Source organism: Babylonia areolata, chromosome 25 (genome assembly GCF_041734735.1).
Source record: "Babylonia areolata isolate BAREFJ2019XMU chromosome 25, ASM4173473v1, whole genome shotgun sequence".
In the NCBI taxonomy this organism is placed as follows: Eukaryota; Metazoa; Mollusca; class Gastropoda; order Neogastropoda; family Buccinidae; genus Babylonia; species Babylonia areolata.
The window spans coordinates 19964941-19990989 of NC_134900.1; the positions used below are offsets into that span (position 1 = coordinate 19964941).

General features: G+C 44.8%; 1 protein-coding gene across 4 annotated transcripts in view; it reads right to left on the reverse strand.

The window, feature by feature from the left end:
• The window catches only part of LOC143299952 (endosome/lysosome-associated apoptosis and autophagy regulator family member 2-like), an 84601-nt gene that overhangs the window by 18678 nt on the left and 39874 nt on the right, over positions 1-26049 (reverse strand). For 3 of the 4 annotated variants that reach the window (XM_076613496.1, XM_076613495.1, XM_076613497.1), the window contains exons 12-20: positions 24000-24272; positions 21703-21921; positions 20702-20837; positions 16880-16927; positions 9463-9563; positions 4632-4711; positions 4185-4224; positions 3132-3374; positions 1365-1434 (exon numbers count right to left, since the gene is read on the reverse strand). In XM_076613496.1, the coding sequence (XP_076469611.1) occupies positions 1365-1434; positions 3132-3374; positions 4185-4224; positions 4632-4711; positions 9463-9563; positions 16880-16927; positions 20702-20837; positions 21703-21921; positions 24000-24272 (1210 nt within the window). The remainder of the gene's footprint in view (positions 1-1364; positions 1435-3131; positions 3375-4184; positions 4225-4631; positions 4712-9462; positions 9564-16879; positions 16928-20701; positions 20838-21702; positions 21922-23999; positions 24273-26049) is intronic. The other variant, XM_076613498.1, reaches the window with a different exon arrangement.

A 26049-nucleotide genomic window follows, 5' to 3' on the forward strand; every position in this document is an offset into this window, starting at 1 on the left:
AACACTTGCAAAATCGTCTGTTTCCTCAGTGGTTTCGTCGTCTGTGTCTGTCTCATCTGTTGGCACATGTTCCTCATTTTCCTCTCCATTGTAAACACTCTCTTCAGCGGCCGCATCTATTTCTAGTTCATCGGGATCTGGTTCAAATTCACTGTCCGAAGAATCAACATTATCTCCTTCGACATCAGAGCCTTCAGTTTGGATCATTTCCAAAGCAACTTCGACGCTGAGTAACATTTCACCTCTCCGACCGTGTCGAACACTTCGCCGTGACGCCATCTTGTCAAACAACTTACAAAGCTGACAGGGGGCACGCTTTGTTATCAACTGCGGTTGAGCTTATCGCGACACACACGCAGCGTGTGTGAATGAAAAGCTGACCAGAGGTGACGTAAGATATCACATCTGCTTTTGATTTTCGCATCCGACGCGTCACTCCGACAGCACGACTTTTTAAAATCCAAGTCCGCATATGTGGACATTGGCATCCAACGCTTTCTCCGACGATGTCCGCATATGCGGACAATGGCAGTGAGTGAGTTAATTGTAGGAAAACACACATTGTAGTTAAAATCACATTGTTTAACACCTTCATAGTAGCAACAAGGGAGCAGGTAAGGATATGTACGTACACAGCAAAGATTAAAGTAGACAAACAAAAGAATCAATTAATGACAGGAAGGTAGATGTGCCAGCAATCCTCAAAGCACACCACAAAGCTTTTTCAACCTGTCCACTGTACCTGTGGAGTGGTGGTCTTGTGGCAACATGTCCGCCTTGAAAGCCAGAGAATTGAGCACAAAGGATCAAATGCCACACTCATCAGTTTTTCCTCCCTCTACCAGATCTTAAGTGGTGGTCTGGATGCTAGTCATTCAAATAAGATGTTAACACACTTAGCAAAAGTAAAATAACCCTTGGCAACAACAGAGTAGTCCTTGTCAAAATTCTGTAGAAAAATCCACAACTGCAGGAAGAAAAAAAACAGAGAAAAGGGTGGTGCTGCACTGCAGCCAAGTGCTCTCCCCTGGGGATAGCAGCCTGAATTTCACACAGAGAAATCTGTTGTGACAAAAAAGTAATACAATACACTATACTTTATGAAGGTGGCTTGGCTGAATTGTTTAGGCAATTCAGTGTGTTCACCCGTGATCAGGGTTCAAGGCTTTGTTTCAACACGGTGCTGTGTCCATGGGAAAGGCACTTTACTCTGATTTTCCTCACTCCACCCAGCTGTGAATGGGTACTTGACTTTGGATGGGGGAAGGTTAACACTGTGGAAGGAAAGGAATGGACCCAGACAACCTGGATGTCTGTTTTGTCAATAATACATCTAAAATTCAATAACACAATAATATACTCACAGCAAAAGGGAGAATTTGGCACTTCTGCTTCATAGGCTTGGTGTCTTTGTCGTCCATTGGCAAGCAATACCTACAATCAGATCGAGAAGAAAACACATAACATGAACCTTGGCATGTTTGGACATGTCAAATTCTAAATATACTGTTGATGGCTGTCATTAATGAGAATTCCATAAGCCCGAACATTGCTGAGCTGTAGTCCTTCCACAAACAAGTGTCTTCATAAGACAAAGTTTGTATATAGGCGTGTGTGTGTCTATGTGCCTGTGTGTGTGTGTGTGTGTGTGTGTGTGTATGTGTGTGTGTGTGCGTGTGTGTGTGTGTGTCATAGTGTTTATGAGTAAATGCATGAGCATTTATGTGTCAGTGACTGGGGAATGGGGTGTGTGTATGTGTGTGTACAGAGTATAATTGTGAACAGTGTATATTTTGTGTACATTACTGTCTGTGCCTGAAAAAGATATCTCAAAAACTGAAGAAAAAATCAATAAATAAACTGAGCAAGCTGACAAAAGACAAGAAATCACAGAAAAGACAGACAATTAATTATCAATAAATATTTTCCAAAAAACTTAAGAGACATATCATTTCAGTAAAATCTGTTGTAGATATGGCCATATTTTATGTGTATTTGTGTCAATTTGTGCAGGAGCGTTCTTGACATGTTGTGTCTGCATGTTTTTGTTCCTTTTGTGAAATTATAAATAAAAGAAGTTTAAAAAATATATATATATATATGTTTGCTTTCTTCCTGAAAACATACTCCAATTTACTGAATCACACACACTTCATCACCCTGCCCATACTCACACCCACAAGCACACACAAACAAAAGCAGCCACCCAACCAACCAACTTTTAAAATAACCACCACTCACACATAGCCAAGCCCAGGTATACCTACTCCAGAATCAGACCAGCAGTACTACAGCCTCAAAAGTTCCGGAGCAAACCAAAATTATCAGTAACACTATGTAACAATTGCTCGTGTCAATAGAACTGCACAAATATTGACCAAAAAAAAAAAGTTCTGAGCTCATCGCACAACTAAAGACAACACTTGCGTATTACTTTTTTTCTAAAGCGTTGTTCCACATGCATTCTTTTCCTTGATGCTTACGTCTTTCCTGTGTAGTTCTCACACACTTTCCTCTTTGTCACCATGCTGGTTTCAAAATCATTCCACAACCTTTCTAATATTCTGGTTCTAACAGAATGCTGGTGCAGGTGCATCTATGCTACCCTTGGGATCTTCTGAAGAAATCAGACATGTGCTTTTTTTTTTTTTTGCTTTTTTTTTTCAAAGAATGGCCACTTTTTTTTTGTTAGGCAGTGACATTTTTTCTTGGTGTTCTGGAACATGTAAAAGTAGGTATGTCAACAAGACAGGGCACTCACTCAGGAGGGTAGTAGTGGATCAACACATACAGTAAATGAGGACAGTATGTACGTCAACAAGACAGGGCACTCACTCAGGAGGGTAGTAGTGGATCAACACATACAGTAAATGAGGACAGTATGTACGTCAACAAGACAGGGCACTCACTCAGGAGGGTAGTAGTGGATCAACACATTCAGTAAATGAGGACAGTATGTACATCAACAAGACAGGGCACTCACTCAGGAGGGTAGTAGTGGATCAACACATTCAGTAAATGAGGACAGTATGTACGTCAACAAGACAGGGCACTCACTCAGGAGGGTAGTAGTGGATCAACACATTCAGTAAATGAGGACAGTATGTACGTCAACAAGACAGGGCACTCACTCAGGAGGGTAGTAGTGGATCAGCTGCTCCCCCCCAACACACTCCCCCCGGATGATGTGGTAGTCCTCCCGCTGACAGCGAGGGCAGGCGTGACGTGTGCGCCAAAGGAAGTGGAAGGTGCAGCCGTCACACGTCCCGTCCGAGCACTTGGGAGGCAGGTGGATGGAGTTGTTGCCCTTCTCGTCAGGGTCGCAGTGCAGGCTGATGATGGTGGTGCGACCCTCTGGACACGCCAGCGTGGGGCTGGAAAACAACAACACATGTCAACAACAACATATGTCAACAACAAGAAGAACAAACTACGACAAAATCAACTCATCACTGTGACCATCAGGAACCACTAACATCATCATCATCACTGCAAAGCACTGCATGGCAATAAGTGATGACAGCCAGCCTCTCCAAGCCAAAAACAACATTCATTTCATCAGATAGAATTACCACGCTCAATATCCGTTGCTGCTGTTCATACTGACAGACCCAGTGCCAACAGGCCACAGAAAGTTGTCGATACTAGGTCACCAAGCCACACACAAAAGCCAAAGACATGTGACTTACACTGCCTGCTGAATCACTTTGGGGGCAATCAGTTTTATGCCTGTTCCGATTTCAAATCCCAGCTTCCAAATCTACACCCCATTCTGACAGCAATAATCGCACCATGGAACAATGGAAGTGGAGGGGGTGGGGGATTTAAAGGACACAGATTCTGAGGCAAATAGCAGCAGGTAAAATACAAAACCAAAGAACTGGTTTCCTAACCCAACTTCGTGTATTTTATTAAAGACTTTGCTGCCAAAGTTAAATTTATGTATCTCCAGCTAACAAATAGATAATTATCCCCTCCACTGTCTTCCTGGCAGCCACTGACTTTTTCCTTGATATATGTCCAACATACACTTCTTTTACTATTCTATGAAAATGAAGACAATGATAATTTAGTAAAAAGATACAATGTCAGTATAAATACTTGTCAATATTACATTTAATGTTCCATTTGTGCATAATGTTACTTTTGGTTATCTTTTTACCTGTGCATCTTATTGTACTTACGTCTCAGACTTGTAGTAGAAGTGAACATCAAGTTCAGACCCTGGAATAGAAAACAAGAAATCATTAACAAGGGAGCGGTCTTCAGTTGTTGGAAAGTTCACATCAGACAACAGCATGTACACTTCTGGTTGTTTCACAGACACACTATGACAGCCATAAAAATGACAATTCAATATTTTGCTTTATTGGCATCAATTCTGATCACTTTTCTTTTACACAGAGGAAGTCACTACCTACCATTCATTATTCCCTTTATCAAGTCATTGCACACCCACCCCCTCCGAAGCTTTCACATGCAATTTACCATTAACCAAACTAGATCCTTATATTTTCAGAGCAATTCTTCACTCTTGGGACAATGTGGATAATCCCTCTGATGCAAGACTTAACGGTCATCATGATAACTTTTTTCTTTCTGACTGCATTCCAATACTTAAGTGTCCCTACCCTCTATATCATAGCCCCCAGTGGTGTAGAGATCAGCCAGAGACACGTTGGTGACAATCTTGGTCAGGTGAGAGGCCAGACTGCAACACACACATCAGTCACTTGTCAACACTGCAGCCAGCCTTCACTGACTTTGTCTGTCTGTCTGTCCACCTGCTTATCTGAGCATCTGTGTGTGTGCGTCGGGGGTTGGGAGTGGGGCGGGGTTCAATTGCAAAGGGAGGACTTTGTATGAACGCGGTGGTGTCTGCATGCTTTTTTCATGTGTGTATTTTCTTTTACTCTGTTCTGGGTGGGAAGGTGGTGGAGGGCGGGGTAATGGGGAAGTGGGGAGATGATTGAAGTGATGTATGTGTTTTCATTGTTTTAGTACCTTCCTTTTGTTCACAATATGCTTCTCTGGCTTTAGTATTTCTTTAGGCTGAGTCAGGTCCCTGAATGTCAGGTCAGGTCTCTACCTGCCACAGGTACCATGTAACCCTGTGCTACCTGTCACATGCGGGCAGATGGAGCTCGACAGCCCGGGAAGGCAGTCCATCTAAGACAAGGAAAAGTCTGAAGTAAAACCCATGAAGTGCTAAGGAATGCAGGACAGTCTCGACATGCATTGACCCTGGGTCCATGGCCATGTCCCGACTTTCAGTAGCCGCGCCCCCGTGCCTCCGAGGAAGGTTTTTGAGCCAGAGGCTAGGACAAGGACAGTCTGATATAAAACCTACGACCTGAGGACCTCACTGTCACCGTCCCAGCTTGCTAGGCTATGGCAGATGAACCACGGGTGTAAAGGGTGGGGCCAGTACTGCGCACACTGCACTCCACCTAAAAATTCCATTGCGCAGGCTTGAAGGACACGTCCACGTCCGCGCCACCAACTATTCCAAGCCCTGTAGCGATGGGAAAGGGGCGAAAACGGCAGGTGGAAGATGTCACTGGAAGCCGCAGTTCCAATCCTGCATGCAGGCGGTTCAGGATATTGGTCGCCTGATTGTTGACCCGGAGGTGACAGCATCACTCGGCAGCACCCTGAACGACCAAGCAGCCTTTTCTAGGGACAGCACTGCTTGCTCCACACGGAGAGGGGCCTAGAAAAGGTGGTCCAAACAAATGCTCATCTCCATACCCCCCAGTTGGCTAGCCGCGGTCAACGGGCATCTCCAAACGCGGTCGAACAACAATAGAGAAGAAAAGGCCGGCACCTGCCTCACAATTAGGTGCAAAAGGACTAAAGGTAGCATGCTGAAACATCCGAACCATGCATGACTCTGCAGACAGCAACCACCCAGAAAGGCGTTCCGCTCTAGTCGCACACGAACTTCAGAGACTGAACATTGACATTGCTGCCGTCAGCGAAGTCCGCTTTGCAGGGAAAGGCAGCCTCCAGGAACACGGCGCTGGGTACACCCTCTACTGGTCAGGCAAGCCAGAGACCAAGAGACGCCTCTATGGCGTAGGCTTTATGGTCAGGAGCACCATTGCCTCCAAGCTTGAAAACCTGCCAACAGGACACTCAGACCGAATTATGTCCATGCGCCTCCCACTACGGAACAAACAGCATGCCACTCTGTTCAGCGTGTACGCTCCAACCCTCCAAGCGGACCCCACAGAAAAGGTCAAGTTTTACACTGATCTGCGCAACCTCGTTCAGAACACCCCTGCTGACGACAAGGTCATCATCCTTGGCGACTTCAATGCCAGAGTTGGCCAAGATTCAGAAGCCTGGAAAGGAGTCCTTGGCAAGCATGGCGTTGGTAATTGCAACGACAATGGGCGCCTTCTTCTCGAGTTCTGTGCAGAGCAGCAGTTTACCATCACCAACACCATTTTCCAGCAGAAGGACAGCCTGAAGACAACGTGGATGCATCCTCGGTCCAAACATTGGCACCTCATTGATTACATCCTGATGCGCCAGAGACGTCCTACACACCCGAGTGATGCCCAGCGCGGAGTGTCATACTGACCACCGCCTCGTCCGCAGCAAGCTCAGGCTCCACTTCAAGCCCAAACCAAAGAAAGGAGGAGCTCCTAGGAAGAAATTCCAGGTCGGCAACTTTCAGTCAGCTGAAGTGAAAGCTGAATTCCAGGCGAAGCTTCAGGACAAACTTGAAGACCCCAGTTGTCCCACAGACCCCTCTCCAGAAGCACTATGGGCACAGCTGAAATCAGCCATCCTGCAGTCCTCTGAAGAAGTCCTAGGGTTCTCGTCGAAAAAGAACAAGGACTGGTTTGACGAAAACAACCAGGAGATCCAAGAATTGCTGGCGAAGAAGAGATCAGCCCACCAGGCTCACCTTGCACAACCGTCTTGTCCGGTGAAGAAAGCAACCTTCCGGCTCATATGCAGCAACCTCCAGCGCAAGCTTCGTGAGATTCAAAATGGGTGGTGGACCAACCTGGCAGAGAGGGCTCAGCTTTGTGCAGACACTGGTGACTACCGGGGTTATACGAAGCCTTGAAGGCGGTGTACGGTCCCTCATACCAGGTCCAGAGTCCTTTGCGCAGCGCAGACGGCCAGGCGCTCTTCACAGACAAGACGTCGATCCTGAACAGGTGGTCGGAACATTTCCAGGCCCTCTTCAGCGCCAACCGCACAGTTCAAGACTCGGCAATTCTCCGCATCCCACAACAGCCAGTGAAATTACAACTGGACGAGCTACCAACCCTAGAAGAGACTGTCAAGGCCATTGAACAGCTGAAATGTGGCAAGGCAGCAGGGGTTGACGGAATTCCGCCGGAGGCATGGAAGAATGGAGGCCCAGCACTACACTCCAAACTCCACAACCTCTTTGTCTGCTGCTGGGAGCAAGGCAAACTACCACAGGACCTCCGTGACGCAGTCATCATCACCCTGTATAAAAACAAGGGAGAAAAGTCGGACTGCTCCAACTACAGGGGGATAACTCTGCTCTCCATCGCAGGCAAGATCCTCGCCAGAGTCCTCCTAAATCGGCTGGTGCCTACTATCGCTGAAGAACATCTCCCAGAGAGTCAGTGTGGCTTTAGAGCCAACAGAGGCACCACTGACATGGTCTTCGTTCTCAGACAGCTACAAGAAAAATGTCGGGAACAGAACAAAGGACTGTATGCGACATTCGTCGATCTCACGAAAGCTTTCGACACCGTGAGCAGAAAAGGTCTGTGGGAGATCATGAAACGTCTAGGATGCCCCCCAAAATTCCTCAGCATGGTCATCCAACTACATGAGGAACAGCGTGGACAGGTCAGACACAGCAACGACCTTTCGGAGCCCTTCCCAATTGGAAATGGAGTGGAACAAGGTTGTGTCCTCGCGCCGACCCTCTTCACGATCTTCTTCAGCATGATGCTCCAACAGGCCACTGAAGATCTTGGCGACGACGACGGTATCTTCATCAGATACCGCACTGATGGCAGCCTATTCAACCTGAGGCGGCTACAGGCCCACACCAAGACACTGGAGCAACTCATCAGAGAGCTTCTGTTTGCCGACGATGCTGCCCTCGTCGCCCATACAGAAGCGGCCCTGCAGCGTATAACGTCCTGCTTCGCAGAGGCTGCGCAGCTCTTCGGCCTAGAAGTCAGTCTGAAAAAGACGGAAGTTCTCCACCAGCCTGCCCCACAGGAAGAATTCCACGCTCCTCACATCAACATCGGTGAGACAGAGCTGAAGTCGGTCCACCAGTTCAGCTACCTAGGCTGCACCATCTCGTCTGACGCCAAGATCGACAAGGAGATCGACAACAGACTTGCAAAGGCAAACAGCGCATTCGGCAGGCTGTACAAGAGAGTGTGGAACAACAAACACCTGAAGAAAGACACAAAGATCAGCGTGTACAGAGCTGTTGTACTGCCCACCCTGTTGTATGGCTCCGAAACCTGGGTCACCTACCGGCACCACATACGACTGCTTGATCGCTTCCACCAGCGCTGCCTTCGCACCATCCTCAGCATCCACTGGAGTGACTACATCACAAATGTCGAGGTCCTGGAGCAGGCAAAGACTATCAGCATCGAGGCAGTGCTGCTAAAGACCCAGCTACGTTGGGCAGGGCACGTGTCCAGGATGGAGGACCACCGCCTGCCCAAGATCGCGCTGTATGGCGAACTGTCCACTGGCCACCGTGACAGAGGAGCACCCAAGAAGAGATACAAAGACTCCTTGAAGAAAGCTCTCGGTGCCTGTCACATTGACCATCGCCAGTGGTCCGCAGTAGCCGCTGATCGAGAGACCTGGCGACGCACCATCCACCAAGCTGTCTCCTCCTTCGAAAACAACCGCAGGGCCAGCCTTGAGGACAAACGCAGAAGGAGGAAGAACCACGACGCTGCAGCCGCGAACCCAGACCAGACTTTCCCTTGCAACCGCTGCGGCCGACTCTGCTTTTCCCGCATTGGCCTTGTCAGCCATGAGCGTGCCTGCATCAGACGTGGACAACGCCCTTCCTAGATCTTTGTTAGCGAAGCCAGGCCATGAGGCTGAGGGCTGGATGCAAAAAAGCATGTTCCCTCATGAATGATGAAGTTGTCTTATTGTCTCTTGACAGTGTTTCTCTCACCAAGCCACTCCTTCACAGCATCTCACATCCACTTAAATAGATATTTGTGCATGCACTCACACACACACACACACACACACACACACACACACAAGCACTCTTCCACAGACACAAGCACACATGCAAGCACTCTTGCACAGACACACACACACACACTTTATGACCATATATACACATACTGCAAAGGCATGAGTGCACACACACACATACTGCCTATCTAAAAACACAAACAGCAAAAAGAAGGTGAATTAATCAACCCCAATCCAGCTGGTGACAGCAGAAGCAGTGTGAGGTCTGACCTGACTGGCTGAGTGGCCACCAGAGGCTTCCCTTTCTCTGCCTGAGGGATCAGTGTGGAGCGACACACCATGCCCTGCACCCTGCCAGGCATCTTCACCAGCTGCACACACAGACACACACACACACACATACATCATCATCTTCACCAGCTGCACACACACACACACACATCATCATCATCTTCACCAGCTGCACACACACACACACACATCATCATCATCTTCACCAGCTGCACACACACACAACCATGCCCTCTTCTACTCAACCACCAATTGTCCTTCTCCACGAAACTATCTTCCACATTGTTTCACACTGTTACTTACAACTTTGACATTCTTTGACATTTGTCACTTGTTGTCCAGCCGACCACACAGGGCCATATCAGGACTGCTCAACTGAGTAAAAGATTCAACCACGTTAAGGCAATTAAGACTAGGCTGTGCTGAGGATGTCAGCCCTTCCGCTTAATACATCCCTAGATTATAAGACATGATATTTGAAAAAAGGATCAGAAATACTTCAAAGCCACATACACAAAAAAATACACTGAACAGGACATATAAGCAAGTAATACAAGAGAATGGATAAGTAGTGTCAATGCCAGCATTTACAATATCACTACCTACCCACCAGAGCAAAACAGCACATACAGTACACCACTGACTGCTGGAAAGTGAGAAAAACAAAAAACAAGTGTCAAGGCTGGCTGACAAGAAAGAAAGGGGCACTGACTGAGAAGGCAGAGAAAGCAGACAATACTGAAGGAAGAAAACAGGCAGAAACAAAGAGAGCAATAGAAAAGAGGATGATTTCTATCACAGAGGAAAGCAAACAGTAGTTTGGTGTGACACACTGAGCTGAACATCCCAAGTTCATGGTGTGGCAGCCAACCTTGTTTTCTGACCTGCACAGCACGCTGCATAGACAGGGAGCCCTGCCCACTGTGTGTGGAAGCCTGTGCTTAGCAAGTGATGAGTGGAGCAGCCATCTTCCAGCTGAACCAAACAGTGGTATTTACAGTCAGAGATGCCAACCCCTGTCAAGTTTTTGTAGGAACAATCAAGAAATTTGGTAGGAACATTTTGAACTTGGGAGGAACACTCAGACTCCAAGCCACATGAGCTTGTTCCTTCCTTGCACTCCATGGCTTAATCCACTGAGCACAGACGCTGTTTGACCAAGACGCAAATTGATTTAGCCATATCCTCTCTTGTTCAGGCAAACGATAAAGCTAATTGGTCAACTCAATGCTATTTATAATCATGCACACGATTAGCTGAGCATCATCACGTGTGACCAATGTTAGTAGTGACTGCCCTGGCCTCATGATCAATATGTCTTAAGCATTTGGGTAATGTTACAATAGGAAAGCATGTGACCAAGCTATGTAGTGGAAAATGAACTTGTTGGAACAATTTTGATGTTGGCGTAACGTCAGAACAAACTGCACTCAAAGGTAACAAAATAAGGTGAAATTGTAACAGTTATCATCTCTGCAGAGTGGTGCAGTCTTTTTTTTCTTTGTCTCCCTGGTTCACTCCCTTTATTACCACACCCCCCACTCTCTTTTCTTCCCTCTGTCCAGCTTCACACACACACACACAACACACACACACACACACACACACACACACATTCCTTTTCCAAGTGTGCTAGTATCTTGCACACACTCACTTCACACACACACACACACAACACACACACACACACACACACATTCCTTTTCCAAGTGTGCTAGTATCTTGCACACACTCACTGTACATGCACAATGCACCATAAGAAAGTCTGGATCCTTGCTGGTGCAGTAAAACTAAACATATATCAGTCACACTCACTTGTGAAATTTATCCTTTTTTTATATTCACACTCAGTAATGGCACCTGCCTTTCCCAGCTTTCACTACCTGTAATTCAGAGTCAGGTCAGGTCATTAGATCTGGTACTGGTAACCTGTAATCCAGTACAACTTGTTCAGGGTCGGGGTGCTGGCGACTAAACCGGCACTCCCGCCGCTCCCTTGCGGGACTGGTGAGGCGGGTGGCTAGACACCCTTATGGAATTAAAAACGAGATCCATAAAAGGGCATCGGCTTGGGAGAGCCACCGACGGCCATCTAGCTCCACCGTGCTGTGTGCATGCCACATGCAGTTGGCCCCTGGTGTGTGTCTACCCATGCATATGAAGTCTGGATCCGCCAGAATGTGCGGAAGAAACCTATCAGTTCAACGGAGAGGAAGGCGGTTACAGCAACGCACTGTGGAGTGCAGAGAGCAAGATGAGACACCAAAAGGATATCTTGGTCATCCACTGCATCCGTGCTCATCCTCCAGTCGTCTCGACTTAGTCTTGCCACTGGAAATTGGTGAACCCGGACGAGAGAGTGAGGTCGACGTTGCACAACACCTCTTCACTTTAAACAAACTCATCGCGCAAGTCATCAGTCATCCTTAATGACCTTTCATCCTTCATCCTTTCATCAACCCCAAGTCCTGTGGCGACAGGCGAGCGACGAAACGACAGGTGTGGGTACACTGGCAGTCGCAGCCGCAGACCTGCACGCAGGCGACTCAGGCCATAGGGTCATTCTTCATCGACAGGAGCAGCGATGGAGCTTGGCAGCCGTCTGAGCGTCTGAACAGCCCTCTTTAGGAATGCACTGCTCACCTCCCTGGCATGAGGGAGGGGCTAGAAAAGGTGCCCTAAAAATTGCCTGCTCCATATCACCCTGGCCAGCATACCGCGGCTGGCGGGGGCCCTACATCAGCAGTCGAAACAAAGAGAAAGAAAAGAAAAAAACAAGGATCGTTCCTCTCACCATTGGTGCTTGGAACATAAGGACTCTCCTGGACAGAGATAACGCGGACAGACCCCAAAGGAGAACGGCACTAGTTGCATCCGAACTCGCCAGATACAACATCAACATCGCAGCCTTGAGTAAGACTCGGCTTGCAGGGGAAGGCGAGCTCAATGAACGGGGATCTGGTTACACCTTCTTCTGGAGTGGACGAGGAAGTGGAGAGCGACGTGAGGCTGGCGTTGGCTTTGCAGTAAAAACAGCACTTGTCAGCAAGCTAGCTGGAATCCCAAAGGGAGTCAACGATAGGCTTATGACCATGAAACTCCCACTGGCATCTGGCCAGATGCACCTCACCATTGTCAGTGCCTACGCCCCAACCATGACCAACCCGGATGGAGTGAAGGCGAAGTTCTACGAGGACCTTCACTCTGTCATTGCTGCTATCCCGAAAGCAGACAAGCTCATCATCCTTGGGGACTTCAATGCTAGAGTTGGCTCTGACTACATCTCCTGGGACGGAGTGATTGGAAAGCACGGCATGGGCCACTGCAACCCAAATGGATTGCTTTTTCTTCAGACCTGTGCAGAGTATGAACTGCTGATAACCAACACAGTTTTCTGCCTCCCTACCCGTAACAGGACGTCATGGATGCACCCTCGCTCAAAGCATTGGCATCTCATCGATTACGTCATCATCAGGAAAAGGGATAGGCAAGATGTACGTGTGACAAAGACCATGTGCGGCGCCGAGTGTTGGACAGACCATCGCCTTGTAGTCTCGAAGCTGAATATTCGAATCCAACCCAAGAGACGCCCCCAAAGCCAGAAGGCTCCAAAACGGCTGAACATCGCTAAGCTGAAAAACATCACCATTAAACAGACCTTTGTGGAGCTGCTGGAAGATCGTCTGGAATCCGCCTCTCTGGACAACCAGAATGTGGAGTCTGACTGGAGGACCCTACGCGAGCTGATCTACAGTACAGCTTCAGAGACCCTTGGACCCATGACCAGAAAGCACAAAGACTGGTTTGATGAAAACTGTGATGAAATCAAGCAGCTTCTGGATGAGAAACGCCGTCTGCATCAAGCCTACCTGAGCAACCCAAAGTCCACATCAAGAAAGGATGCGTACAACACCATCCGCAGGCCTGTTCAGCAAAAGTTACCTCAGATGCAGGATAAGTGGCTGAGTGACAAAGCTGATGAGATCCAGGGATATGCTGACAGGCACGATATGAAGAGGTTCTATGATACCTTAAAAGAAATCTATGGCCCCACATCCTCAGGATCATCCCCCCTCCTCAGTACAGATGGGAATACCTTGATCACCGAGAAGGAGAAAATTCTCGAACGCTGGGTTGAGCACTTCAACAGTGTCTTAAATCGCCCTTCCTAAATGATGAAGCCATAGACCATCTCCCACAAGTCCCCATCAACGAAGCACTGGACGATCCGCCAACACTTCTTGAGACCCAGAAAGCAATCCGTCTGCTATCCAGTGGCAAAGCACCTGGCTCAGACTCCATACCAGCAGAGGTCTACAAGGATGGAGACACTTGTACAAGCGAAAGGGGAACCGGCAAGCCTGTGATAACCATCGGGGCATTTCCTTGCTCTCCATCGCAGGCAAAATACTTGCCAGGATCCTACTAAACCGCCTCACAGCACACCTTGACGAAGGTCATTTGCCTGAGAGCCAGTGTGGATTCCAGAAAGAGCGCGGAACCACCGACATGGTGTTTGCTGCAAGGCAGCTGCAAGAGAAATGTCAGGAGCAAAATGCTGATCTGTTCTCCACCTATGTCGACCTCACTAAGGCCTTCGACACCGTGAGTAGAGAGGGACTGTGGAAAATCATGGCCAAGTACGGATGCCCTCGGAAATTTTCCTTGGTCAGCCAATTCCATGAAGGCATGCAGGCTCGAGTCCAGGACAATGGCGAAACATCTGTTCCCTTTCCTGTCACAAATGGTGTCAAGCAAGGCTGTGTCCTGGCGCCAACACTGTTCAGCCTCATGTTCTCTGCAATGCTTACTGATGCCTTCAGAGATGGCGATGTTGGAATCGGCCTAAAGTACCGAACAGATGGCAAGCTGTTTAACCTCAGAAGGCTTCAAGCAAAAATGAAGGTCATGACAGACATCATCAGAGACTTTTTGTTTGCTGATGATTGTGCCCTAACGCTGGATCTGAAGCTAACATGCAACTCAGCGTTGACAAGTTTGCCACTGCCAGCAGGAACTTCGGCCTTACCATCAGCACGAGGAAAACTGAAGTTCTCCATCAGCCAGCCCCAGGGAAACCCCACGTTGAGCCCAACATCACAGTCAACGGTCAGAGACTCAGTGCGGTGGAGCGGTTCACATACCTTGGCAGCACACTGTCATGAAATGCGACCATCGATGATGAAGTGAACATAAGGATTGCAAGAGCAAGCGCAACCTTTGGCAGACTCTATGCAAATGTCTGGAACAGAAGGGGCACTGGTCGTGAGACCAAGCTAAAGGTCTACAGAGCAGTAGTTCTCCCCACACTACTGTATGCCTGCAAAACTTGGACAGTGTACCAACGACACGCCAAGAAGCTGAACCACTTCCACACAACATGTCTCAGGAAGCTACTGAACATCAAGTGGCACGACAGGACCCCAGACGCGGACGTGCTTGCAAAAGCCACCCTTCCCAGCATCTTCACTATCCTGATACAGTCCCAGCTTCGCTAAGCTGGACACATGGCGTGCATGCCAGACCATCGGCTGCGCAAAAGGCTCTTCTATGGCGAGCTGCAACAAGGGAAGAAATCACACGGAGGGCAGAAGAAGCGCTTCAGAGATACTCTGAAAGTCTCTCTGAAAGCGTTTGATATCAACCCTGACTCCTGGGAGGAATCTGCAGTGGACCGTGACAAATGGTGCGCTGCTGTGCACAAAGGCGCCAAGTTGTGCGCGGCCATCAGGACTGCTGCAGCTGTTCAGAAGAAGCAGGCCAGAAAGTCATAGGCAAACAAGCTCCCTGACAATGATATGCCTGTCTTTGTCTGCCCCAACTGTCAGTGAACATTTCGTGAGCAGATTGGACTATTCAGCCATCCGCGCACTCACAGATAGATTCATGAGCATCCCCCCCACCACCACCACCCTCCCCCCATCCCCCAGCTGGATGACAACGATGGTCATCATCCATCTCAATGGACACACGCCACCACCTGTAAATAACTATATTCCATAATCTAAATTCCAATACTTAAAGCAAGAGTAATACCTTAAAACACTGTGCAACCATCTCATACATGTCTCACATGGTACAGTGATAGTATGGGCTGAAGAGATGCAGAGGAAGGGACAGGCAGGTGTTAAGCAGTACAAAAGTCTGGCACAGGCCAGCATTAGCTGAGCCAGAGAACAACTGAACCAATCAGATCTGGAAGGTTAACTGCTGTGTGTCATGTTTAGTTAAAAATATGGGAAAGTCTTTCATGGTTCAGATTCCTGCTTACATATAAAACTGTTAGGACTCTCTTGAAAAGATCAGCACATCTAAAATCTTTAGCTTTTTTAGCAAGACTACATTAGACCTGTGCAATCTGAGGTGAACCTCCATCACAACATTCAGAGATGAAAACAATGTGAAACAATTCTCCCCTTCACCTTCCCTTCACCAAGGATACAAAACACAATCAGTGACCTGAATACCCCATACACAACACTTCAATCACAGAGCACACTTGGCAGGAAAAAAAGAACAAAAAATAATAATGAAACCAATTCCATCAGTTACTGCCTTCACTCGCTCACTCAGTCAGTGTACAGAATAAAACAGGGGAAAACACTTTTCACATATATGTGGAAAGTGTCTTATTGTCAACTCAGAATAAGTCAAAGAACAAATAAATCAACAAAAAAACAGAAATTAGGAAATACAAAGGGTTAATCTGTGCCAACTATTGTTGTTGTTGTTGTTGTTGTTGTTTTTTGGGGGGGGTTGTTTGTTTGGGTTTTTTTAGGGAGCAGAGAGGATGGGGGAGGGGGAAGTATGCCACAGAGAATTACAGTGGGGATGATTTGGTAAATCACATTGATTAGTTGTTGGCTGCAAATGCCTTCCTTCTTTATAAAAAAAAAAGGAAAAAAATAAAGTTCTAAACAGGTTGGGCGATTAACTCTGACCACAATACAAATCTAGTACAGTAATAACTAGATAATGTTCAGGGATAAGTAAATGGAAGAAAAGGGAAAAAAGTGCCCAATACAAGGTATATTTAAATGCAGGCTCCCAAATTACTACATGAAATATTTCTGACACATCCACATTTTCAACAGTCTTCAATGAACAGTATATATGAACAACAATAAGAACAAAATATATATTTCAACAAAAAATTCACAAAGACAAGAAAATAAAACCAACTGTCTCCAGATAAATGAACTTGCAAATAGTTAAATTTGTCAAATCAAAAGAATTCAATGGGCAGAAAAGCTCACAATGGAAAGAAAGGCCTGTATATATACACCAACATAAGCTTACATACAAACTGTACTGTGAAAAAAGGAACCCAATCCCAGTGATCTGCTGTACTGACAAGGGCAGGAAAAAAAATGAAATGAGTACACATGAAACCTACGCCTTTGTTATGACTGATCAACTCAGTCTCTTCTGTCTTGGAACGGTTCTGCAAAATAACAAGTCAAAGGTGGTGTAAAATAAATCATAATACCAACCTTTATGCTGCAAGTGTGGTGCACATCTTGTCATGGATATCACACACCTTCACAGTAAACTACTTCTGTGTTCATGGGCTGCAGTTACCATACCACATTTACTTGTATGAAAACAAAGGCTTTCACATAAATGACTGTTTCTACTGTGAGAGGGCAATAAATTGGCCTCTCATATGCAGCAGGAATATTTGTTACCGACTGTGTTGAATTGAGTGGAAGGGCTAGGTTGTCTCCCTTCGACCGCTTGGCTCACACCTCAGAGCTATCGGGGAACCAAGTTGAATAATGTCTGGGAATGTCTAGAACTAATTAATGAGGGGTGGTAAGTGTCCTTTGTTATTTTTCCCGCCATTAGAAGTGTAGGAATATCTTTCTTTATTCTTGTATACCAACCTAACTTGGCCTAGTTGGTAAGAATTTTTTATTTTTTTGCTTTTGGTCAGAGTTCCAGAAAATTTTATGTTTATTATTTTGTAAATAATAGTGTTGTTGGGACTAAATCTGAGGGTACTACAGTATGTTGAGGAAGGATGAAAATAGTACCTTGGGCATCTTCTTAGAGCTCTGAGTCACTTTGGCTCCAACCACTGGAGAGACAACATCACAAAGCAAGCAGGTGCTTTGTGGAAGGAAAGAGACTGGGGTATGTGAGATTTTTCCCTGATATAAATCGGTCTTGGTTGTCTGCAGGAAAACCAACAAGTTACAAACCACTTGTTTGGTTGAAGATTTAATTTGTTTTTTTTCTTGTTAAGAAAATTATTTTTATGGCATACTGTTTTGGAGAAATTCTGACTTTGGAAAATTTGCCTGCCAGGAATTATTAGATATTACTAAAGAGTGCTGTTCATTTTCATTTCTGTATGCTGCTATATTAAATGCCTTTTGCTTGCAAGTCTCATACAGACTTTCATGGAGAATGATTTTGTTGTTTTGCTTGTGACATAAATCATCATGGAAGAACTATTTATAAAAGATTGTTAAATGTTCATTTTATTACGAACGGGCTCTAGTCAGTGATATAGCAAGTTCTTTTCAAGAGAAGACTATTTCCTTTACATGTAATACATTTTTTGCTGTTGACCACTTCTTGCAACTAAAAAAAATCTGATCGTTTATAGGCTGGTGTGTGTCCGTTAAGATTTTCGGTATGGCAATACACACCGGGCCTAGGGTTCATGTGTCAAGGTTATTTTGTGACCTTCCAGTATAAACACAGTTTGGAAGCATGAAGCAGACATTTCGAACCAGAAAAATGTAAGTATTCTTTTGTTGTAAAAATGCTGAGAGATGCTGAATGTTCAATTTCTTCTCTTTTTTTTTTTTCTTTTTTTTTTTGTGTGTACTGTTTAAATTACATTATTTGCTGTAGTTTAGCCAGGAAGGAGACTTTTTGCTAAGTGAACGTCAGCATAAAGACTGAGTAGCTGACGAAGGTTTTAAGTGTGTGTGTGTGAGAGAGAGCGTTGTGCTAAGCTGAGACTGAAGTAATGTTCCTTTGTATAGCAGGTTTCCGATGGCTTGGTTGTTCCCTAATGTCCAGTTATGTTGAGATCGGGACTAGTGATTTTAGGTGCTGATGATTGTCAACTTGTTTTCAGTGACTTAGGTTCATCAGCAGAATGTGTGTCTGAGGCTGACAGGCAGCAGGCATGAGCGCCTGTGGGAACATCTTAGTCCTTAGGTGTGTGTTAGTATTTTTGTGTGTGTTTGTTTATTGCTGTTGTTTTAAGGACTTATTATGGGGTTGTATTCACAAAGCCTCATACACTGAATATTATTTTTGTTATTTAGGAAAACATATAGCTACCAACCCCTTGCTAATCAAGAAACATCTTGATTATGGTTTGAATTTTATGTGTTGATATGATTGTCTGTGGAAGAACTTCACAGAATTCCATGATTTTTACCTGTGGGAAAATTCCACTGATTGCTCACTCATTTGCTTCGAGTTCCTTTAAACTGAAAGTAATTCCTTTTTGTAATTCCTTTTTTATGATTTCTGTAATACAGTATGTTTTGATGATAAATATGTAATTTTGTATAATCATTATTAACTTGTCATGGTCATGTAGACATGGCAGATATTGTTTTGCTTCATTAATTCACCATGAGCATGTGGACATGGTTGATGCTGTTTTTTTGTTTTTCTATCATTTTGCCATGATCATGTGGACATGGTAGATCTTGTTTCTTGTTTTTCTATTGTTTTACCATGCTCATGTGGACATGGTAATATTTGTTTAATCACTATTAATTTGCTATGATCATGTGGACATGGTAGATGATGTTCTTGTTTCATAATGTGTTGCCATGATCATGTGGACATGGTAATAATTTCCTTTGTTTAGTCACCATGAATTTGCCATGATCATGTGGACATGGTATACCCTTTTGTTTCATTGCTATTAATGTTGCTTGTTTTGTTTCTTTTCTTTCAGGTTTGTTTTGTTTTGTTTTGTTTTCTTTTGCTACATTTTGGTATGAAACTGAATTAAAAAAAAATTGAATGGAGAACTGGACGTGAGTGTGGTACGAGTCTACATGGGTGCATGACACGACTACCTCTTTACCACCTTGTCCCACTACACTACCACACCATGTTGGCAACCATACTCCTTTTTGGAGAGTGTGCATGCTGTGTATGTTCTTGTTTCTATAATCCACCAAATTCCAACATGGATCACAATATCCTGAACATGTGCATTTGATCTTCTGCATGTGAATACACATGAAGGGGTTTAGGCACTAGCAGGTCTGTATAAACTTGACCTGGAAGATCAGAAAAATCTCCACAAGGTGCACTGAAAGCTGGGATCAAACTCAAGAAACAAGGGCAAGAAACCAGCCCTCTAACCATGATGCCATTGCACCTGTCACACAAACCTCTGTACCAGGGGCAAGCTTCAGGAAGGGAAAGAGATTTGTGTTCTGTTTCAACGTTTTCACTCATTTTCTTCTTCTTCTTCACTGACATATCTGTCCCTCAACAATCCATATATTTCATGGTCTAGGTATATTGAAACTGTCAAAAATGTGCATGAAAATATAACAAATCAAAGGTCCCTTGCATCAAACAATTATCCCGAGTTTTGTCAGACATGCTGTTCCTGCTGCACACATACAAGAACAAGTACTTATGTCTCAAGCAAGATGCTTACAGTAGACATCTTGCTCCTTTCTGAATATCAGCAATACATGTAGGTAATTCTGAGCTTCATGGCACATATTTTGTTATCTGCCTCATCTCCAGGGAGGCAAAAACTGTTGACATCAATCATCACAAAGTAATACAAACCATACTTAGACATTCCACACAGCATGGTGTGCCAATGTGGGTTGTTTCATTTTCAGTGATTCTGCAGACCAGAGGTTATCAGATACGTCACTATACAAAACAAGAAGGCATATTCTACATGTCCAGTGTAAAAAAAAACTGACACACTTCAAAACAAAAGCAAACATTTTTAAAAATTAAAGATCAGTAGATAAAATAAATACTTCTTTCATACAGAAGCAAGCACAGCCTGAAATACAAACCGACAAAAAAAAAAAAAAAATATATATATATATATATATATATATATACACACACACACACACACAAGGAACAAGAAACAATATTGTATCAGCAACTATAACAGTGTGACAAAAGCTTTCACACCTCCTCTTCTTTTTTTCCGCACATCAAAAGAGGGTTTTCAGACAACAGTGACTGCTCTCACCTGTGAACTGGCAGTGACGTTATTCACACAGACGGGCAGCTCATCGTTCTTGGCACCACAGAGAGTGAGGTTGAAGCCATGGTAATACATGGTCCCACTGGACGTGAACAGCCGCCCCCCTTCCACATAATGCACCCTGCACATAACACTTCCAGCTTCAAGGAGGTGTCAAAGTGTGTAGACTGATCCATACTACTGTAGAACAAAAACAACAACAAAAGAGCAGCAAATGCCTGGCCTCTGCATTCACCAAACATGGTGATCAAGTATGAACATCAAATAGTATGAAATTTAACAACATAGCTATGTACTATGCACATAACACAGCTTTGTAAAAACACAGCAATGCACCCTGCACATAACATAGCAACAAACCTGAGGCCTGAATCATCTTCATGTGAATACGCATGCAGAAGATCAAAGGCACATTTTAAAGACCCATAATCTGTGTCAGCATTCAGTGGGTTAATGAAACAAAAACATACCCATGAAACAAGCACACCCCTGAAAACAGAGTTTGGCTGCCCACATGACAGGGTCAACCAGTCATTCATGAAAAAGCTATCACATACATGTGTCAATGTGAAAGCTGCAGCCTCCGCACATGGAAGAAGATAAAAAATAAAAAAAAAAAGGAGGAAAGAAGAGGAAGAAGGAGGAGGAAAAGGAGGAGAGGAAGAAGGAAAAGGAGGAGGAGAAGAAGGAAGAGGAAAAGGAGGAGAGGAAGAAGAGGAAAAGGAGGAGAGGAAGAAGAGGAAAAGGAGGAGAGGAAGAAGGAAGAGGAAAAGGAGGAGAGGCAGAATGAGTAGGAGGAACAACAAAAACAAGAAGAGGAGGAAAAGAAAAGAAGAAAAAGAACACGAAAAAGTAGGAGAAGAAGGAGGAGGAGGAGGAGTAGGGAGAGAAGAAGAAGTAGAAGAAGAAGAAGAAGGAGGAGGAGGAGAAGTAGGAGGTGGAAGAGAAGAAGAAGAAGAAGAAGAAGACAGAGAAGAAGCACTGACCCATCCAGGGAGGTGAAGTCGTACTCCCTGCCGACCCTGTCAGTGAAGTGACAGTCCGAGCGGCAGGTGCGTTTCTGGAAGGCTTTCAGGCCCTCCCCGCACGCCTTGCATGACTCCCGGCCCCATGAGTTGCTGCTGGGGAGGACGGTGTTGGGGGGACAGTCCACACACCGCTCCGTGCCCTTGTCCACGTACTGCCCGTCAGGGCAAGGCACACACCTGGGGCACGTCAACAGGCAGGGCTTCAATTGTCAGCTTCCTACATATTCACTGCTGTCAACACATTTCTGACCACCACCACCAAACTGTTGGTCCTGTGAAATAAATGACAAATTGCCGATTTGGGACTACTACCTATGGTTTGGGCTTTTACTATGGACAACGGACTACGACAGGACATCGCCATGCAAAAGTGTCAGGCCAAAACTGTTCTCTGAAGTTCCCATGAATGCAGTGTTTGAAAATTTGTTTAATATAATGACAAAGCAATTATTTTACACAACACAACCTGTAGTGTTGCTCATCAAAACTGACTGGTCCAAGGGCAGCGACTCAACTGATTTTGCATAGTCAGAGATGTGTTGAGTGGTAGTGAAGAGCAGCTGGAATACTGTCATCTCTGGAGCAGTTGTTGCTGTGAGTATTTTCATCAGCAACAGGGGCTGTTTTCATCAACCAAAAGGGAGGACTTGTGTTTTACTATAATACGACTGTCAGCTTTATACACTCTGACTGGGCTCTGAGGCCGCAGAGAACTAAACAGCACACACACAACCATGCATGTAAGCATGCAAATGACATGAGTATGGTCAATATGTATACATGTGGTACAGTGTCGTCTGTCCCTAAACAAAATAAACTGATAGAACTTCACCAAGATCAATCTGTACTCAGCACAGTTCACATACACAATATCTGTTGGTGCACAGGTTACATACATTTGCCATCTAAATGCTATAGAATAGATATAAAAAGAAACAAAACTACACCATGTAATTCACTTACAGCTTAGGGGCAGGACGAAGTATTCTCTCTGTGGGTTATCTCAATAGTTCGTTGCCAAATGCATTTTCTTGGCAACAACTGTGAGCTGAATGCACATTCTACACTGAAATCCCCAACTTTTGTGCATTTTCCATGGTGGTATTGATCTTATCTTGATAGACTAGAGAAATATCATGCAACATAAACTGATGCCCAAAACACTAAAATACACACACACACACAAAAGCATAATGTAACACTTTCAAAATGACAATTCATATGTATTTTATTCAAGTAGTTTTTGGTAACCTTGTTTCCAAATAAACTTCAAGGCTGACAGGAAAATGACAACAATGTATATCTCTGTGTCTTGCTAGTGCCTCAGCCTGAACAAACAGCAACATTCCTATGGTCCCATTGTGCTGGTGAGTGTGGCTTGCACCTAAAACTTTTCAGTCACACACAGACAAACCAATACACCTCAGCCATTATGCAACAGACCACCATTGACAGATGGTGTCATCCCAGTTCACTTATTCCTGATTTATCATTAAACTGGTGATCCTGATTCCCGCATTTCCAATATCCATCCATATACTGATTTGATGTGAATCGAATCCAAAAGTTTTGATAAAGACCCTTCCCCCTCAATCCATACAGTCTTCAGCTTCTCCGAGGGTTCACTTTTGTGTCTGTGTAAACACCTCTTTGTTCTGCTGGTGTTCTGAGTAATGGTATCAATCAACAAGCACATTCAATATTCATCCATATACAGTGTGTGTGTGTGTGTGTGTGTACATGAATGTAAGAGACAGAGACAGAGAGAGACGGGAGAGAAGAAGGCTAACAAGGGACAAGGAAACAACGGATAAGCAAAACATGACAAGATGTCACTGTGGGTGGCAGCACATGATCAAAGATAAGGCGAATCGGGAACGGGTTAATCAGACCTGCTCCTGACAGATGTGATGCTGTGCACACACACACACACACACACACAATCATTCCAACTGGCCTGTTTTCTGACAGATATGATGTGGTGCACACACACACACACACACACACACACACACAATCATTCCAACTGGCCTGTTTTCTGACAGATATGATGCAGTGCACACACACACAGTCATTCCAAATGACCAGTTTTCTGACAGATATGATGTGGTGCACACACACACACACACACACACACACACACACACACACACACCATCATTCCAACTGACCCATTTTCTGACAGATATGATGCGGTGCACAGACACACACACACACACACACACACACACACACACACCATCATTCCAACTGACCCGTTTTCCGACGTTCCCTTGGGGCAGGGCAGGCACGTGGTGGCCCCTCCAGACACAGTGTTGGTCACCTTGATAGAGTAGATCCTGGCCACGCTGTCCATGCCCTGCGAGTCAGACATGGACCCTGCCCCCACTGCTGCTACCTCCTGGTCACTGCTCTTCCGTGATGCTGCTGCCTCCCCTTTCCCACCTTCCTTCCCCCCCTCCTCCTCGTACATCATGGGCTGGAAGGCCCAGCTGACCGTCAGGGGCCCATTGCCATACACTTCATAGCTGAGGACAGATTGTAATAAGGATAATACTACTATGACTACAACTACCATAAAGTTCGGTCTATAAGCCACAACTTTTTACCCCAGCTTCAACCTCTGCGGCTTATACAATGATGCGTCTTATTTGTGGATTTTAACAATCCCGGGAGTGTCACGTTCTTGTCTATTCTTAGCTGCCCTTCAACTCACCAAAATCATGATTTCTGTCCATGAATTTTTGGATGAGCTTCAGAATAGTGTGCTAACTGTTCACGTTTTATAAATCAAATCCGCACACATTAAAGCTTTCAGATCAGCATTCAGTTCTACTCTGCTCAAGCGTACACCCTCATCATGCCGAAAAAGTGACGTTATGCCTATGATGCAGCCTTCAAATTGAAGGCAATCGACCTAGCAGACGACAGTGTAAGCAATGAACCAGCAGCGACCTCCACCTTCATGTTCATGAAGTGAAAGCGAGGCTGAAGTCAGTGACAAGATGGCGGAGGAAGCTGTGCTGGTTCTCTTCAACTCGGACACTGAAGACGAAGATTTTAGTGGATTCAGTGAGCAGGATGACGCTGAATAAATGTGACTATCCCTAAATTATGGATCTTATATTCGTTGTGTTTATTTAATATTTTTTTGTGGCACTAGCAGTATTTTCACTTGCTTTTCTTTGTGTTGTTCCCGCTTGTGTTTATTTCATAACCTACGGTATCAACAGCTTTTCTGTAGTATCAGTGTGTGTTCCGGTACCGGAAATAAGTGCAGCTTATAAGCTGGTGCGGCTTATGTATGTATAAAGTTCAATTTTTTCCAAAATTTAGTGGGTGCGGCTTATATACCAGTGCGCTCAATAGACTGAACTTTACGGTACTTCTACAACTACTGATAATAACAATGGATGGTTATATAACACTATCCACAAAACTGCTCCAGGTGTTTTACAAAACACATGAATATAATACATACACATTACAACAATGTTACCTATAAACACCAAAATGTACCAAGCAAACTAAACAAATGTATAACACAATGCATACATATATGCAATTTACAAGCATACATTCAAACATACATATCAAAAGAGGTGTCAACATGCATCTGTAAGCTGTGGTTGTGGTTGTTCCTTGCTGAGTCTGGTACATCAGTGGTCATCCTGGCTATATTTTGTACTGCATACTTTTTCAAAATAATGCATTACATCGCTTCTTAATCTTTTTTTTTTCTTTTCAAAAGACATACTTTGAAAACCAACTTTTAAAAAAAAATCAAGTAATTAGTTCTGCATGATATTACATGTATGTCATATAATCCATTTTGTTAAGGAGACAATGAAATGACACTGAGAGGCTGGGTTGGGGTGAAGACAACAGGGAGAGAAGCTGTGTGAGAAGGAGTTCAGACAGAAAAGAAACATCCAGAGAAAGAGATCAGGCAGAGAGATTGAGATCAACAATACATTTTTTCTCTTCCAAAAATCATACAAAGAAAAACAAATTTTCTCAATCTAGGAGAGTGGCATATTCTATTTTCATGCACCCCACAGTCCCAAACGGCCAAAAACAGGACTTATGAAGATGAACAGAAAGAAAAAAAAAGATTTTTTGTTTTTTCATCTACCAGTCCAGCACTGACTGACCAAGGACTGACAGGGAGTAACAACCAGTGACAAATTACAATGTTCTGATTTTCAGAACACATAGATTTAAGAGTAACCTATTTCTTCCTATCTGCTACCTGACAAATAATCCTAGCTTTTAGTACCTGCTCTTGGTAAAGCCTATTACTAC